Below are 19774 nucleotides of genomic sequence, written 5' to 3'. Positions count from 1 at the left end.
TACATACTACTGCAGCTCAGCTTAGTGTTTCACTTAATAATGAAATTACAATAGCAAATGCCATTCCTAAACATATCCAAGCACCTCAAACACATTACATATAGGCTACAGTAAAGGAATTATCTATCCTTGAATTACACAATCCCAGACCAGCAAAAGTTAGCACTAATTCTATCAAAAAAAGGGTCATTGTTACTCTTCTTTCCGCTAAAATATTAAAATTGTTAGCCTTCCACATACAACTATTCCCTTCCAACATGTTCAAATACGAAAAGCAGGGCACACAGTTGAAAAAACAGGGCCCACATGTTTAATAATAGTAAATACCTCTTGACCAATTGCAAAACAGCTAATAAATTCCCCATATCTTAACAACGATCTCTTTCACACAGGAGACAAACATTTCCCATCTATAGGAAAACCCCTATAATACAAACCTCCAATACTCACAAAACTCATCACTACAGTCTACTTTGCATGCTTTATTAAATCAGCAATGAACTAGTAGATGATTAACGAGTGACTACACAGAACAGAACAAAACAGAAACACACAACCAGAACAAAGTCATTTTTTGAAGTCATAGCATATGAGCAAACAGTTGATCCCCTATTTAATATCCAGGCCAATATTATTCACATGAAGCAAATCATGAACTCATCATTTTGTATCGCTCAGAGACTGCCAATGCAGATGGCAAATACATGCAACTGGATCACTGTCAAAGTTGAAGACAAAGGAAGGCAAAATGAATACTACAGCAGTTTTTAATCGCCTTATGAATTCCCAGAGAAGCTGCATTAAAATTCAACAACGTTAATAACCCACAATTCCCTTCAGAACATACCTAAACAGTTGTCAGCTCTTGCTGTCTCCAAAGCCTATGCAGTGGATTTGTCCCCACAGTTGTGTTTTAAAACAGCAGGACAGAATGAGAACAACAGATTAGTTCCTTGCAAATATAAATGTTATCCTATCAAAGATGGTAACATCAGAAACTGTATATTGGGAAAAAGTAACAGAATTGTAGAACTGCAGTAAGACATAATTATAGACCACATAGTGTGTTAAATGCTTATACTTTAAAAAAAAAAAAGTTAATGCTACAGATTCTGGCTAAAAGAAACTGTCTACCCAAAAATCCACCAAAAGCACAAATAAACCACATCAGGCAAACAAGCTGCATTATATCTTGTGCTTTACAAAAACCATCATTTTGTCTGACACTTATTTTTTTCTGATCTCCTGATTGTTTTCAGTATTATAAATACTTTCCCACGATACCCTAAAATCCTCCTCAGACATTTTATGAGTCCTTACTCCAGGGCAAAAAAAAATTTCTTACATTCATTCATTTAGACACCAGGTGAAACAACAAAAAGGAATAACCAGTCTCTCTTCTATGACTTTTGTGTCCTTTAAAGAAGACCAAGAATGATAGCTCAACAACTGTGTCTATGCTAGTGAAACCAAACAGATTCCTGGAACTCAGCTGTACACAAATCTCACATTGCATTGCTGCAAGAACAGTAAGGTTCTTTATGAAAGACTTGGATAATCTGTCTGGTAACAGCACTGGGATGCTGCTGGTGACATAACAGTATATGTTACTGAGGACACAACCATATCAACAGCATCAACTCAGGCTTTTCAATGCTCATTTTACTCTGGTGCTCACTCGAAGTTCATCAGTAAAAGCAAAATGACATCAAACAAGTTTTGGTAACTGTATTCTAAAGACAATACAAATGCAGTCCAGAAATCCTGAAGGCCTTAAGAGTTTTACCCTCTTTTAAGTACTCCAAAAGAGTCATGCTACCATGCATCTACTAATAGCAATTCAAAAAATCCACCTTTGATAGTTCTTCTACTGCTTGTAAAAAGCTGGTGACCTAAGTGCTATATACATGTGACAGCCAAATCCAGAAACAAGGACACATGCAGTTGACCTCGGGTTTAGGGTCACACTTGCCTTTATGGTATAAAAATCTAGCACAACAAAAGGAAAGAGGATGATAGAACAAACTGGTAGATCTCACTTTTCTTTAGGATTGTCACAAAGCAGCTATATTTGATCAGAAATATAAGCCTGATGCAATGGAATGCACAGAGGGTTTTTTGGTTGTTTTCTCCCCCTCTTTCTTACTAACAAAGACTATGTCACAAAGATAAATTACCATCTTGGTCCAACCTAGAAAGTGATGCAATATCCACCCTTAACTTGGACTAGAACTATCAATGTGCACTGGCAGTATCGCAGACTTTCTGGATCTTGTAGATTTGCCAGCAGAAGAAAAACATTCCACGAGAAGAAACGGTATTTTTAATTTGCTGCTTAGGAAACATTGTTTAAGTCTGTTTTTTAAACTGTATGTGTGTATTTTTAAAATGCTTATTTTAAAATGCTTTACCTATATCCAGAGTAAGATCAGCTTACGTTTGGGACTAAGAGAGTTTTTGCTGTGATTGATTGATTGATTTTGCTGTGATTGCTGCATTGATTGATTCCATCGATCTATGCAGAATCAAACTCAGCTAATCTCAGCTAAAAAGGTCTTTACTCCTCATTTATCCTATTGTGAATGGCTAGAAGAATGGTTCACAAAAGAAGGAAATTCATTCACCAAAATGGAGGCATCCAAGGGTAAAACTTCATATTTACTTTAATACAACAAAACCACTGAAAAGTCATACTCTACTATAGCCACTTCCCATATTCCATTACCTTTTCCTAAAGCCTTTCGTACAAACACAGAATCACACAACAGCCCAGGTTGGAAGGAGCCTCCAAAGATCACATGGTCCAATGTTTTGCGGGAAAGGAAGCCTAGATGAGATTACCTAGCACCCTGTCCAATTGCATCTTGAAAACCTCCAGTGATGGGGATTCTGGAGAGGTTGTTCCAGTGATTGATTGTTCTCACTGTCAAAAATTTCTTTCTCACACCAAGGTGAAACCTCTCCCAGTGCAACTTCTACCCTTTGCCCCTTGTCTTCTCCATGTGGCTCCTTGTGAGGAGAAAGCCGCCATTCTCTTTGTAGCTGCCCTTTCCAATACAGACACTACCCGTTCCTATAGAGACATTAATGTTCAAACAACTGCCTGATGGGTTGGATTAACCTCCCCTCTCAAAGGAAAAAAATCACACCAAGGGCAGGAAGTAGAACTGGTTGTGGTGGTTGGTGGGGTTCAGCTAGAGGATACATGGGTACGCTGGGAATAGGACTGCCATTTGGAGAGATCATAACAAGCTGGAGGAAGGGCTGACCGAAGCCACATGAAAATCAAAGACAGCACCATGCAGCAGTCCAGGCTAGGGACTGCCTAGGCAGCAGCTCTGCAGAAAAGGATCTGAAGTTCCTGGCTGACAAGTTGAAGATGAGTCAGTAGCGTGCCTTTGCAGCAATGAAGAACTTGAATGCATGCTGGGCTGTACTAGCTACAGCATAGCCAGCGGGTCAGGGAAAGTGGTTGTTCCTCTCTACTCCGCTCTTATGAGGCCACATGAGGAGTATTGTGTTCAGTGTGGTGCCCAACACAGAAAACACATCAACAATCTGGAAGTCTAGTAAAGAACCACTAATATGTGTGGGAGGCTGAAGAATGTAACACAGGAAAAGAGGCTGAGGCAAACTGGTCATGTGTCACCTCCCCTCCTGCCATCCTTGAAGATTTTCACAACTCACCTGGCTAAGGCCCCGAGCAACCTTATCTATGAAGTTAACTCTGCCTTAAATTGTCGGACTAGAGATCACCTCCAGAGTTTCCTTCCGACCTAATTCACTCTATGATAAGAGGAAGCTAGATTGCTCAACTTTAGCAGCTGCCTGCAATTCTGCCCAGTTGAAGTGACAATGGAAATGCACCCAAAGTTACAAGCCTAGTCTTCCTAAGCTTCTACACAATGGAGAGATTCTGGTACCTCTAAAAGATGACTGCAAGTGCCTAAGATAAGCTATTCCTCTGACAGGCCATCAAAAGAAGTCTGTCTCTTTCCAGTGACTACACAGAAGGAGCAGGGAGAAAAGGATTTTAAGTTGCATGCCCAAGTTAGATGCTTAAGGTAACAAAGTAGGGAGACCTCCTGAAGGTTCAGCCAATAAAACCTGAGAACACCACATACATAATGGACACAAGGTGAAATGCAGCTGGCTTATGAGGCTGGAGGTCAAGTTTTTAGATATATTGGTGGTGGAGACAATCTGGGATTCCTCCCAGATAGTGAAGGAGCTAGTGGATGTTATGACAGGACTCCTCTTCATCATCTGTGAAAGATCTTGGGAGTCTGAGGAGGTCCCTGCTGACTAGAAGCTAGCCAACATTATTCCAATCCACAATAATGGCGTGAGGGAAGACCCAGGTAACTACAAACCTGTTAGTCTGATCTCACTTCCTGGAAAAATTACAGAGTACTACTGAAAGGCATTTAAAGAATAATGCAGCCATCGGGCACAGTCAATATGGGTTCACAAAGGGAAAGTCCTGTTTAACTAATTTGATATCCTTCTGTGACAAGGTCACCCACCCAGTGGATGACAGGAAGGCAGTGGGTGTAGTTTTTCTAGATTTTGTTTGGCTTTTGATACTATCCCTCACAAGCATTCTTCTGGACAAGTTGTCCAGCTGTAGGATGAGCGGGTTCACGGTGCGCTGGGTGAAGAACAGGCTCAAGGGCAGAGCTCAAAGGGTTGTATTGAATGGGGCTACATCTGGCTGGTGACCGGTCAACAGTGGTTTTCCTCAGGGTTCAATTCTAGGGCCAGTTCTGTTCAATATATTTATGAATAATCTGGATGCAGGAGTTGAATACACCATTATCAAGTTTGCTGATGACACCAAACTGGGGGGTGCTGTTGACTGTTGAGGGACAGGAGGCCTTGCAGAGGAATCTAGATAGATTGGACCATTGGGCTATGATTAATGAGATGAAATTTAACAAGTCAAAATGCCACATTCTGCACGTAGGACAGAGCAACATTGGACACAAGTATGGATTGGGAGAGGAGGGGCTGGAGAGCAGCCCTGCAGAAAAGGATCTGGGAGTGCTGGTCAGCAGCAGGCTCAAGAGGAGTCAGCAGTGTGCCCTGGCAAGAGGGCAAACCACATCCTGGGGTGCATCAAACACAGCATAACCAGCTGGTCAAAAGGGGTGATTATCCTGCTGTATTCAGTGTTGATGCAGCTTCACCTCAAGTACAGTGTGTAGTTCTGCGCCCCACAATTAAGAAGGATGTGAAGGTCCTTGAATGCGTCCAGAGGAGGACAACGAAGCTGGTGAAAGGGCTGGGAGCAGCGAAGAACTTTGGGCTTGTCTAGTTTGGAGAAAAGGAGGCTGAGGGGTGACCTCGTTGCTCTCTACAGCTTCCTGAGGAGGCGAAATGGAGAAGGAGGTGCTGATCTTTTCTCCCTGGTATCCAGTGACAGGACGCGTGGGAATGGTTCAAAGCTGCACCAGGGAAGGTTTAGACTGGACACGAGGAAGCATTTCTTTATTGAGAGGCTAGTCAAACACTGCAACAGGCTTCCTAGAGAGGTGGTCGGTATTTGAGAGATATTTGGACAATGCCCTTAATAACATGCTTTAACTTTTGCTTAGCCCTGAATTGACCAGGCAGTTGGACTAGATGATCACTGTAAGTCTCTTCCAACTAAAAGAGTCTATTCTGTCTCATCCTCATTCTATTTACAAAGGAATGATTTTCACAGCAAGGCACATCCGGGATGAGCAATGAATCTCACCCAGGCATTTCAAAATCAGTTTTCAGACCAGAACCATTCTGACCTGAAACCTTGACTCTGAAATGTCTAGATTTTGGCATATTGCTCATCAGCCTGCAGCAAGTCATGTAAGGTTCAGAGGAAAAGAATACTCTGAAGCTTGGGGTCCTCCCTTCAGTTTCCATGCAAGATCTGCTAAAGAACTTATTAGTGCTCTCCACATTGTTGGAAATAACTTTTCATTCTCTTGTTTAGGACATGCCAGATAGGATCTGCAAGAACCTGAAATTTTCATCAAGCTACCCCAAACGAGGAAATTGCTGGGAGAGACTCAAGTATGTAACTTGGATACAAATTCTTGAGTACAAAGAAAGTCGCTGCTGAGGGAAGAGCAGGCAGTGAAGGTGACAGTAAACATTGAAAACTGATTTGAAAGACAAAAAGCACAACTATGCTGGAAGACTGTAGTTTTCCTTGGCAAATCTGCTTAAGAGACTCAGCTCTGACACTATTATGATGTAATGTCCTATAAAAAATTACTAGAGTACTGCTTAGTATCTCGTCTTCACATTTTCCTCCTTCTGTATCAATGACAAGAATTTCAGTACAAGAATACTATTAGAATGACACTGACTTGCAAAAGCTATCAAACTGGCCTTTGCAAGCTGTGCAAGCAATCAGAATATCCCTAACCAGAGCACACATCACATTCTTAATCATTCCTGAGATGTCCTCCATAACAAAATAACTACAGAGTCCTATATAAAAGTCTCCAATGGACATTCTAAGAACTTGGCTCTTGAGTTCTTCAAGCAAAGATTATTACCCCTGCCATATAGGTCTACCTGTACTAACAAACTGGAAAGTCCATAGCCAATATTTTGATTTGTCTAATTTACTCTTGCACTAACAGAAGAAACATCAAAGCACAATCGTTCCCAGTAAAACAGGTGAGAAAAGAATAAACGAGCAAGCAAGATCACGAGGCCAATTTTCATCAAGAAATTACTAGTTCAATTGAAAGAAACAAAACGCACTCAAAAGAGAGAAAAAATATCAGACGTGAACAGGAATCACCGTAAGTATCATTTGAAGTGGTGACGATGAAGTTAAACTTCTGATATCAGCTGTAGAACATGCAAAACGTTTCTAAACAATCTAAACTCAATTAGCAGGAGCTATGCGCAGCATCTTTGAGCTCACTGTGGACTAACTTACGCCCCTCAGCCTACACTACGCTCTGTTACGCCATTCATGACTACACTGTTAAGCGAGATCATTCAAAGCCAGCTCAGGTACCTCTGCAATACACTGTCAGCTCTGGTTAAACATTACAGGCCATGTCTATCAAACTGATGTTATACAAGCTCTTCACAAAATAGCTCCTCATGGGTTCACCAAATGATTCTCACGTTTCCTGTGGTGGGACACATTCAGACATCAGACTGCATGTCCTGTATAGTTTCTCATAATCATGAATTGATGTATGCTTATGTGTGTGTTTAACAAGATAATTTCTCCACAACTGCCAACTTGCCTTTGGACCAAATAATACAACATATCTGAAAGCTCACTTGAAAAAACATCTACAAAGGAATTACTCATGTTAAATACAGCTGTCTTACAAAAACTGAGTAATGCTATATTCAGCACGCATATACCAGCACTTGCATATTGCAGGATTTAGAGGGCTTACTCATATGAATAATTCTTTACAATTCATTAAAAATACAAGTAAGATTCCTAAAGTTTGTTCCCATTTAAGCCATCCCAACATAATGGCATAAAGGGTAGTAAAATATTTAAGAACATACATTTATAGGTTTGATTTCTTTCTAAAACACTTATTGAAATATTTCCTTATGCTTATAAACCATAAAACATTCAACAAATAAGCCTATTACAAAATACAACTTTTCTTAAAATAAATTCTTAGTGTTTAACGGGAATTAGGGACAGCAACTCTTCCAGGTCTTCTAACAATAAATACCTGCTAGATTTTTTTTTTTAATATTTTATGAGGGTATAAACATTAATAAATTCAAACCACATCAAGCTGACGTTTTGTTTTGTTATACTTCACTGAAACATATGACTGCAGAAAATAGACACAATATCAAATTAAAGGGGCAAACAGAATGCTTACTTTCTCTAAATGCCTTACAGTAGCCGAGGAATGACAACAAAAAGAACAGGGCACACAGCAGGTCTGCTCTGCCAACAATCCCCGCAACCTTAAAAAAAAAAAAAGTTTCAGATCACCAGATTTTATTCTTAGCAAATCTGAGATAAAGGTACACACACATATACAAAGTGAAATATATAAAAGAATATCACTGTATCCCCTTTTTTTTTTTTTAACCTGGTGTACTGGATTAGTGATACCCAGTTTTCTAACCCACATTCTAATTTTGATTGGGTATTGCTTAGTGTCAACTAGGTAAATGATTTGGTTTTAATTTATGAAAAACTGCTGTTCTAAGAAATGAAGAAGGATCTCACTGAAGAAAATGCAGATTCTGCCTCATTCCATCTGTTTTTTGGATCAAGTTGCCTTTCAGTAGAACTCTTAGCAAACATTCTGAGCCCAAACAAAATTGGCAGCTCTGCTGAAGTGCAAATCAAGACTGTCCACTTTCAGATGACAAGCCAGCCTTCGAGTTGCAGTCTGAACACTCAGAATGGACAAATAGCTTCCAGTCTGAGGAATCAGAAAAAAAATCGTCCCTCCGGCAGATTTTGTGTTATATTAATTGGTTGCATTAGAGCTACCTCCAACCGCACCTTGCAACAGAAGCTCTACTAACACAAAAGAAAATGAGAAGTGTGTTCTGGGACCTCTGTGCTCCAGATCTGTGTCAACCTATTTAAATCAAAACCATTCTCAGGGCCATCAACAAGCTTTGGTTCAAGCCCTTAAAATGCATTTACAATAACTTGCTGAGACACAGCATGACATGTTCTTGGATCTTCATTCCTCAATTACACAAGTGTCAGGATACACCATGAAATTCTTGTGGAAATCATGACTCAGGCGGGTGGCAGGGGACTGTATAGGTCCTGATGTTGGGACCTCACTAGAACATACATCCAGAGCAAGGATCACGGAAGCATCCCTTTGTTTTCAGTCTATCTCTACTTCCTGGAATTGTGTTCCACGTTTTCAGATGATGTACACAGAGGCCTTTCTGCAGCAGGGCAGAACAGCTACAGGTTAGATGTTTGGTTTTTTAAATTCACTTTTTGAGGTGATGGTTCAGGAACAAAAGCAGAAACTTTGGTTCATGTGTAGTACACCAGTTGTCCCATTTCATGAGTGGAACAGAAACAGGAAACAAAAAAGATAAATTGCATCTTTATTTTGTTTAATGGCACCTGCCATCCTTCTCTTTGGAAAAGGGCATTTTTTTTGTGTCAGTCTGACACAATAGAACAATTATTTCTAAATAACATCAGAGAGAGAAAGAGAAGTGTAGAGGCATGAGAGTAGGACAGAATCCACTGAAGAGACTCTTTCCCACTTTACACTAAGCTTCAATTGTGCACCAAAAAAGGAGAAACTGTTGGACTCCTAAATTCAGTTCAGAAAAATTTCTTGATTTATCCAAAGCCATGCACCTAACTTCCCGGCTTCTTTTTCTATCTTATCAAGGAATGACGAGAATTAACTCAATAGCTGTGGAGTGCCTTGAAAGTTGAAAATAATCAAGTGTCATTCTATTTCCAGAGCCGCCCTCAGCTAATGAGATAAAAGTAAAGGTGAACTGTAACAATTTTGAAAATAAATGCCAACTTGTTACAACAAAGAGATCAGAGGGCTAATGACACATCCATGGCCTCAGATGACTCCAACAGTACAATGTTATCCCAAATGCAGGATCAGGCCCATAGTATCTGGTAACAAGGTAAACAAAAAACACACTCCACTTTTAAATTAGTATCAGGTATATTCTTATGTCTGTGTTTCATATAGTATTTCATCACTCAAGTGTTACAAAGAATAAGCATATTTTAGAAGAGAAAACTACACAACAGTAGTATTTACTTGTAGCTAGAAAAATTATAATGGCAGATGTTTTTCTTACATAGGTACTGAAAGCATTAAACTTTTCAAGATCTGTTTTACATGACAGTTTGTTTTGTGCTGTATACACCAAAATCCAAAGCAGCAACAGACAGATTCTTCACAATTTTATGTCAAAATATGTCACTTCATTTCAAAACCAGGATGTCATCATACTTAAAAATCAGAGCTTTAAAATAACGAGAAATGTTTTTTAAGGAGAAGCTGCTTGACATACACTCCTGCTAGAACCATAGCAGTATCGTGACTGCTACAGTGCAGCAAGACTTATTATTTACTCTGTAAATGATCAGAGGCCTTTGTTCACTCCTGATCATAGAAGAGACATGGTATGTAAGAATGGCTACTTTTTTCCTCTTCTTCCAATGTTGGCCCAAAGCATACGCAAGTCTTCAAACTTTGAATATGCAAGCAGACCACATCACTTCTAATTTATTTGACATGAACAAGGTCTTATTAACATTTGCCTGCTCATTTAACTATATTTTTAAAGTCAAGTGTAACGAAGAATAAAATTAAGGATACTGATAAAGGAGTCAATAGTAGGTCTATTACAAAGTTAAGACTCAAGTGAAATTCCTCTTTACATGTCAGAATATCAAAAGCACTGAAGACTTGTTTTACTTCACTTTGACATCTAGAACTGCTTTTGGAGAACAAATAGCAGGGGCCCTTCTGACACTAGCACAATGTGCTCTCACTAAGAAGCTATTCTGCAGGCAAGCAAACACCAGAGAATGACTGGCAGGATGTTTTAGCCACACTGCCAAATAAGGTGTCAAACTGCTAACACATAACTTTGCACCATCTCTAGTTTTCCAATACATGCAGGATCTCTGGTCAGCTGAGACACAGCTTTCCGTAACCTCTTTCCCATCAATCATGTGCAAAGCAAATGAAAAAAAGCCAAAATCATGGCATATTGTGAATAAATGAAAAATCAGTGCCACGTAGAATAAGGTACACGGAGGATTCAGTGTTCATCACCAGCACAAAGATTAAAGTTAGTACTTCATCAGTAGTTCAGTCTTTCTAAGCTCTAAAAAAAATGATTTCTGCATTGTGATTATTTTATATTGCATTTATTCATTATTTTAAGATGAAGCAATCAGGGACCACATCCAAAAAACTCACCAGCATAAGGCCAAAAGATTTTCTTAGCTAGGAGTGCAAAAGAACTTTTTAAGAAAACCATCTCCTCTTCACCAGAATTTCCACACAAGGATTTTGATCTTTGTTCAGGTATTTTAACTGGTTGCTATGCATGTGCCAAGTTTCTGTTCTGCATCTTTACAGCTTCAACTTCCAGCCATTGTTACACTTTTGTCTGTACTATTAAAGGGCCCACTACTATCAAATTTGTGTTCCCCATGTACCTAATTACAGACTGTGATAAAAAACCCAAATCCTTTAATCTTCTCCTTCATATTAAAAATATAAACCCATGGAGTCTGATCTTTCAGGGCACAGGATGATTTCCAGTCCGTTAATCATTTTGATGGCTCTTCTGAGCTCTCTCCATTTTTCCCAGTGTCCTCCTTGCAGCACGGATTCAAAACTGGATGCAGTATTCTAATATAGTCACATACAGAATTCATATAATGCCCTTACTCCAACTTTCAATCTCCTTGTTTTTTTTTAATCAAAGCAAATGGAAATGAAAAGTGGTTATGCGTTTGCATACAGTTTATCTTCCATTCTCCTTGGGTGCTCATGAGCTAATGTTTCTAGTAATGAATTTTTAATCCAGTAATTAGGGAAACTCTGCAGTTTAGGGCTATCCTTCTTTAGTTATTGTACTTAAATGATTTAATTTATCTTTCTTAATAAGGTCCAGCCCTGTGGAATTACAAGCTTTTGGATGTACTAACCATAATATTTGATTGTTCTCTTAAGACATGTGCCAAGAGAAGTGTTAAGAATATATAAAAGCAATGTGTAGAGTACGAATTTGTCAGAATTAATTAGTCAAGATGGTCAAGAACTTCTAAAATATAATCGTTGGAGCTAATTATTCAGTACTTACACATTCGGTGTGCACTGGATGTACAGCAAACAGCAAAGCAGCTAGAAGAGATGTCTTTGGAGCCAGGTTTAGCCTTCTTCCTTTATTACTGAATTGCAGTCCACCCAATAATATCGAGAACACATCAACCATCAACACTGAGATAGTACAATGCAGTATTATATTGATGACATGGAAACCAACTGGGTAGAAGCCTCCAGCAAAAAGGTAATTAATTCTATAGGAAACAAAAACATTAAGCCTGGGAATTACATCAATGGTTAGAGATATGCAAACAGAAAATCCAAACAACCCCATAGCAACATCATACTAGACACGCACATACCAAAAAAAAAAAAAAAAAGACTGAAAAATACCAGCAAACCCCAGTGCTCATGAAATTGCCACTTAGCCACCACAGTCTGCTAGAAATGATGTTCTGATCCTTACTCAAAGGCATTCTTATGGGATAATATATTCATCATAACATCTATCCTCTCCAAAGACATATGTTAAAGCTATTATGTTAACCACATGTATGGCTACTTGGAAATGATTTCTGGTCAGCAACATAACTTCGATGTTGCAACGCAGGAGTATCCTGCAGATAAAGAACCCAGCCTACTGAGGGGGCACCCTCAGGCTTAAGAGTAACTATGTCCAAAATGAACCTGATGAAATTATATTAATAAAATTCACACAGTGAGGAAACTAATATGCACTGAGACTACGATTTCCACTGACATTCTAGCTGAAAAATGTCCTAGTATTTGGACTGATGATGTGGAAACCATCTGGGCACGATCAGTATTAATCCAGAAAGTAGTCAGTTAGCACATCTTAGTAACTAATTAGTGAGATTGGTTAAAGAGAGGTTTCATGCAAGCATCAGAATCAGAAGGAAGTGTAAGTGAAAATTCAGTCTAAAACCCTATTCAAGATAGGAACTCTGTGGTAAAATGGAGAAGGAGAAGAAAAAGGAGAAACATCTTGCCATTATCATATACTTTTATCAGTAGGTGAGATAAGGGATTTTATATAGTTCATTTGGTCAGCCTGCATCTGGCTTCAGTGAAGTTTATTAAAACACTCTAACCTATTATAAGCGTGATACATGTAAAAGTTGGAGCTTAGAGAAATTAAGAAAACCAATTTCTTACTTGTGAAAATAGCATTTTATGGACCATCTCCACATGCTCATCTATATTTTCAGATATGGGAATGACTGTGTCCCAGTTCGCTCTTTAAACTAACCAGGATGTTACTAGAGATGGAATATACCATAGAGACCTTGAAAAGAAGGGAAAGCATGTGCCGTGTAATGCACTGAAAGCTTTAATAGGTTTAAGACTCTGACAGATTCTATTCAGTTACATATTTTCCTTGATGAAAATGTGAAGAAAGCTCAACAGACAGTGAAACTCACAGTGTTAAGTACTTAAAACACTAGCACTGCACTCAAGAGTCAAAGTTTTTCCTTGAATATGAGGACTAAGAGTGAGGGAACTTCTGCAATCACTTAGTCCCTGGCTTAGACCAGACACAACTGCAGAACAAGTGCCAGGTCCCTATTCACAACACTGACTTGCATGGGGAAAATAAAGAAGCTTAAGATTGAGTTCTCAATGATTGTCTGCATTACTGTGCCAAATTTCTACATGGTCTAGTGCCTGCTCAAATCTTTGTGCAAAAAACATAAGCCAAGCATCTACAGAAGTAATCCTCATAAACCTTTAGTTATTTGAGAAAACTAGCAAGTTATGTATACAGGCTGACATCTCTCTCACTAGGATTCTCAGACACAAACACTCACTTGAAGTTATAATACCAAGGGGGAAGACATGGGAAGACTATTCAGTGACTTAGTAGCAAAAGGCCACAGCAGATTGATGCTATTTATAAAAAAATCATTTGAAAGGTCACCAGCAAAGCAGAGAACAGAAACTACAATAGCAGTATAAGTGGCAGCATGGCTAAGTGAAGGGAATGTACACCTCCTAGTTCTTTGATGAGGTGACCTACGTACTGAACCATACTGCCCCTAGTACAAAGGTATATAAGAGCATAAGAGCAATCTCTAAAAGGTACACTGAAATACAGAATGTCAAAACATTGTATACTTTGGGAAAGAAACAATCTGAAAATTAAAACTCAATTTGAGATTAAGGTAGTGAACAGGAAAATCATGTTTAGGAAAAGTATCCAACTACCCTCCAGATACTTTGTGTCTCTCCTTTTCTGTTGCCTCCCCCCTCCAATCAATTGAGCCAATATATTTTTTAAAAATTCAGACCTTGGGCAAAAAGACAAGTCTCACCTGAAAGTTAGGACAGTTAGTGGTCTATATGACTTATGACTGGTATTGCTGCTGAGTTTGCTACCCCAAAAGTCATGATGCCACAGGTCACCAAGTGGGGTTTCTGCCTTCAGGTCCTGAAAGGAAACATCATGAATCACCAGATTCTTAACATTTCTGTTAAAGGCAGCTAAATGAGTTCTAACTAATACAATCTCAAGCTAACACAGACATAGCAGATGTTTTGTTGGCTCCCCACTGACATTTGACAAAGTACCCAAGTTTGCAACGAAGGTCACATCTTGGATGCCTGTCATCATAAAGGCCAAGATACTTGGATTCTATGAGTAGGCATAACTACACGAAATTTAGTAGAGCTATGCATATTCATATCAGTTGATAATCTGGTCAAGAGCTGAGACATGAAACAAAAAAAAGCCCTTTACCTTATAGTTTTGATTCTAGGTCTAGGTTACCTTGCGAAGGAGGCAAGCTACAAACTGCTGCAAATAGCTATTTTTCTACCAGTGTCAGTAGTACAACTACTAATGAAAGCATGAAAGCAAGGAGACTAAAGATAGAAAACAACAATTAGTTCTTTTTGAAGCCTTACTCTGCACAGGACACTATTCAAATAGCTTCTTTTTTTTTTTTAATTCTTCATACTTGAAATCAAGAATCAAAATCTCTATATACTGCTCTAAAAGATTAATAGTGGAAGACAGAAAAGTAACGAATTATTTTAATTTAGGGTGGGGTAGGGGACTTAAAAAAAACTGCAAAGGAAAAGTCTGTTTCCTTTTATCTTAAATTCAAGCTGATAATAAAAAAAAACACAAGTAATGCAGGCTATTGAATGGAAAACATAGACTTTGAAGAGGAAAAAATAAGGACCTTGGTAACATCTGGCTCAGTTTTCTGTGAGGACAAGCGGCAAAGCTCAAACTAACATATTCATCTTCTATTTGCCCCTCTTTTCCTGCTTCCCTGGGGCAATTAAAAACCAATTGATGCTATAGCAAACATGCAGGTTAAATACACTTAAGACAGAACCTAAGAACAAAACTGTACTGGCAATGAACCGCTTTTGTACGAGTGCTAGTATCACACCTGCAATCAACCACAAGTTACTCTAACCCCACCTTCTCCCCTGAAATTGTTCAAGAGACTAACAAACCAAAGCAGGTTAACAAGCCAATACAAACATAAATAAGCAGACAACCCAGGTTGCTAAATCCATGAAAGGTCTTACAAAGCCTGGAGTCTTATGTCTCATTCCTCCTCCATCTCCATCCTTACAAGACTCCCACATTATAATACCCTTGGTTCACCAACTCCAGTTCCTCTCAAATGCTGCTACCATCTCACTTGCTTCTACAGTATCTTGAGCACCTCCTGTGGTCTCCAGTACCTTCCATCTCATTTTTGGCCTGCCAACAAGGCAAGAGAGAACACATACCACTGCTAGTCCCATGGTACAGCCAAATGCCTGGGCCACGCTGACTGGCAGCTGCTAAAGGGAACTTAAAATAACAATTTTTCTTGCTTCTCTCTTAACACATTCTGACTTTCATCCATCAAAAAAATCCAGGAAGAGATTTATTTCTATCACTTGATCAAGTCTGGCCAGCATTAGAAAACTGGTTTAAAAAAAAATTAGGAAGGGGAAGTAGGATAAAAATCCTAGCACACTGTCAAATGAAGTGAAGCATTCTCTAATAGGTTACTAATCAATACACAGAAAAGAAAGCAGGGTTAACACTCTAGTCTTTGAAAAGTCCTATACTGCAGCTGTGAATTAAGGGAAAATCTTAAGAAAACAAGACACATAGGGGATCCTGTTTGGGCTTAAGAATTATCAAGGTGTAAAATTTCTTCACTCTCTCACAGATGTTTCCACTGCCAGGCAATAGCTAAAAATTTCTTTCCTCTCCCAGGACTGCAATTTTGGCCTTAGGCACCTAAATTCCCATTCCATTCCTCACCGGTATGCATGAACCCTAAAGGTCATAATTTGACTCTCAGAGAAGGAGTGCACTTAATCAGCAGCCCACTAAATAAATCAATATGGCCTGCTTTTCCAAGGGCAAGTTGGGACTGGATTGTACACCAACATATATTGAAGTCTTTGTACTCCGCAGGGGACAGCTGTTAGTGAGCATTGTGGCCCTCAGACTGTTTTTCCAACAATGACACTGCTCCTTATGTACCTTTGCCAAAGAAAGGGACAATGAAAGAGACTTTCAAAGTATGTCTTCCATGTCACAGATGGTCTTCAATAACTTGAGATGGGAAATATATTCAAGATGTGCAAGGACAGATTTCCCTTTCCTAGAATCAGTCTTCTTTTGTGTTCCATAGGAAGAATTCAGGGAAAAGTTGAATATATGGAATTACTTAGTGATTAGATTACACTTTCATATGACCTAGAAATCTTCAGTCTTGCATCTTGCTCTTCTATCCAAGTTCTGTGACAGAAAGTTACTTACATTAATTTTTCCACTTGGTGGACTTACCATAAAATAGGAATGGTTTGCTCTAAGAGACACAGCTGTTTGAAAGTTAAGTACGATTTTCTCTACAAGAACTGAAAGTAGATATCAAAGAATCTCTAAATATTTGATTAGCAGCAGCTTACAGACAGCAGAGTTCAATACTTAAGAAAGGTCAGTTTTTCTATATAAAGGCTTATGGAAATGACACGTTGTGTCTGAAGCTCCTCCTAATGCAACTGTTTGTCTTGCCAAGCTAGTGAATAAATAAAGACAAAAGTCACTGCTGTGTACCAGTTAAAATGCTGCTTAAAATGACAAGAAAGCATCTAAAAAACAGCCTTGTGCCCAAATAAAATCTAATAACAATATGTTCCATGGTACAGTAGGCAAGGGGTCAAATAACAGCGTATCTTTCACTAAAATAAATAATTGAAAGATTGGGGTGGTGGTGGGAGCTAGTAAATTAACAAAAAGGGCACTGTGTGGTACCCAAGAAAATACTGGCATAGCAATGCTCAATAAATCTACAAAATTACTTCACCTGCTGTCTCTTCTATTGAATAGGGATAAAAATGCTATACCTTGTTTAATAAACTGTGCCTTTGCTAGATGCTCTCCCTCCTCATTAAACTGGTAAACTCATTGTCTCTGCATTTTTCTTGTGGATTTTATATTTCCATATATTCGTACGACCTCTGTGTTAAAAAGATACTGTCACAAAAAATCTCATTTCATTTCTAGGGAATAATAGAGGATTTTGATGTGAAAAATAGAATAAGTCTCACATTTTTTCAAACATACAGACTAGGTATGAATTAATCTATTTAAGCAGTTGGTTGAATTTCTCAGCATTGCCAACAGCTATAATCCTGGTGCAGGTTGTTGTGTTGCATAGATAAACTGAAACATTTTGAAAGTAAAAACTGAAAGAAATGAAGAAAGATTACAAGTGTGGAAATTGTACATGAACAAAACAACCTGCCTTGTTTCAACGTCAGTCTTCTATTCATTCTTTCAGGAAACTAAAATATTATAATTGTGCCCCAAATAAAACTTTGCAGAATGAAACTACCAGAAGCTGTGTAATTTAAAATATAATGCTTCTTAAAAAAAAAAAACACAACCTGTAGGTTCTTAATTTGTCTATAGTATTCTCTTAGAAGCTTTGGAATTTATTTGCAATTTGGCAGATGTATTTCTCCCCCATACATTTATAACTGAAGGTATGATGACTTACACAAGCATAATAAAAATTTGCGTACAGAAAGTAATTCTGTGGGATTCTAAAAAGCATATCGTGATAAGTTGCCTGTAAATCTTGTGCAAAGCAAAAAAATGTGAATTGTGTTCTTCTAGCGGTATCAGTCTCCAGATTGTCTTCACTGTATTTCCATGGCTTCAGGAAAACAGAACCAACAAATAAAGGTGATTCTTTCCACTCTGTGCTTCTCTTTCCAAATGTTTAACAAGCACCTTCCAGAACAGCGTAAGAGCTGAAACACCAAGCCCCTCCAATGAGCACGGGCTCACTAACTGCTGCATGTGATTCTATGAAGCATCTCAGCAATTGAAGACACTCAACTCCTCAAAGTGAAAGTCGAAAGAATCTCAGCTAGAGGTTTGTTCAAGTCACACGTTAATTTCTAAGCATTGCAAGGATTGTTCATTGCATGGATGATCAGTTTTAAAATAGAGCACGAGAATACTCTGCCTCTATTTCAAAAAAAACACTGTTGTCACAGGAACTTTAAGTGGGGAAGGAACATAGGAAAAGGAAGCTTTCCTTACTCCTGTAACATTTTCATGGTATAAACCAGCTGGGGAACCCCTACACCCTACAATCGCTTATTGATGCATTACATATCTTGCAACCAGAGTAAGCTTATTCACTGGGCTTACTCATCCATCACTCTGAGAAGATATGAAAAAATCTCCTATTAACATCCATGGGTATTAGAAAAGTCTACTGCATACTTTCACTGACTTGGAAATGGGCATAAAATTAGATCTACAGGAAGTCTCAACGTACAGGTACCCCGTGAATAAGCGTTACTAAACATCACATCCAAATTAGATAATGCTTTCGTGAATGACAAGCAGACAAAGTCCATTTGGCTTGGCAAAAAGAGATCCCTTCCCCTTGACCAGATATCAACAGTTGTTAAGCAGAGCATTTCACTTGCAAAAGAATGAAAGGAGACACATTCTGAGGGGGGGGAAGCAAGCTGTTTAATTTGTTCACTCTTTTGTTTATGCATTAGAACCCAAGTCATGTTATTCAAATAGCTTTAGGAATAAGATTTTGTTAAGCATACTTATGCTTCTGGCTTTTCAGCAGGGCACTGCTTCACAGCTTGTTTATCAACCTTAAATAAGGCTTATTTAAAAAAATAAAACAAAAATTACATTCAAAAAAAAGGAATATCAGAAGGAAGCTCTTTACTAGGATGAATATTTTGGGCCTACTTAGATCAGCTGTTGTCATTATTTCTTTTCCTATTACTATTTATGTCAAAAGGTGCAGGGGGAAAAAAGAGAGACAAACCTTGTTATTGATGATGGCTTCAGAATCATCAAAGACAAAATCTCCATCGTAGCTGTTAGCAAAACAGAGGAAGGAAATTAATGCCACAACCATTTTAGCCCAGTATGATGGAAGGAGGAACCACGATACGTCATGGTCCAGATTAGGTTCTGTTTGTGCCATTCTGTGAAATGCTTGTTCCAAGTTGGGAGCTTCAGCATTATGTTGGTTGCAAATCTGAAAGAAATGCATACAAATGCAGTTACAGTTGTGCTTCACTAAAACAGAATTTAAAAATGGAGAGCTGGGCTGGGAAAGGAGAATGAAGTTTCATGTAACCTAAAATTTCTTCTCTCAGTGCGTTTTCATAATTACTGGAACATATCTAAACATAATTTTGTACTTCAAACATGGAAGAAAGGCACAGTTTCTCATAGTTGGAGCCCAGAGATAACGCCAAGAAATTCTTTGATTCTAAGTTAAAGCTTTGGCACAGGAAAATTCTTAAGCAAATCACTTTTTCTGTTTCTTACTATTCAAGTATAACAAACAGGGGCATCATGGGGACTATGGAGCACTTATAAAGTTCTTAAGAGAAAAATAAGGACTATAATTTCAATCTGAGTGTGAAAACCAAACATCATCAATTGT

General features: G+C 38.5%; 1 protein-coding gene across 1 annotated transcript in view; it reads right to left on the bottom strand.

Moving 5' to 3' along the window:
- Positions 1-19375, bottom strand: part of TMTC4 (transmembrane O-mannosyltransferase targeting cadherins 4) — a 53381-nt gene extending 34006 nt beyond the window's left edge. Inside the window, exons 1-4 of the mRNA XM_009979014.2 lie at positions 19145-19375; positions 14126-14241; positions 11830-12046; positions 7866-7953 (exon numbers count right to left, since the gene is read on the bottom strand). Of these exons, the coding sequence (XP_009977316.2) occupies positions 7866-7953; positions 11830-12046; positions 14126-14241; positions 19145-19375 (652 nt within the window). The remainder of the gene's footprint in view (positions 1-7865; positions 7954-11829; positions 12047-14125; positions 14242-19144) is intronic.
- Between the last annotated feature and the right edge of the window lie 399 nt (positions 19376-19774).

Source organism: Tauraco erythrolophus, chromosome 1 (genome assembly GCF_009769465.1).
Source record: "Tauraco erythrolophus isolate bTauEry1 chromosome 1, bTauEry1.pri, whole genome shotgun sequence".
Classification (NCBI taxonomy): domain Eukaryota; kingdom Metazoa; phylum Chordata; class Aves; order Musophagiformes; family Musophagidae; genus Tauraco; species Tauraco erythrolophus.
This window is presented reverse-complemented; position numbering and strand designations above follow the sequence as displayed.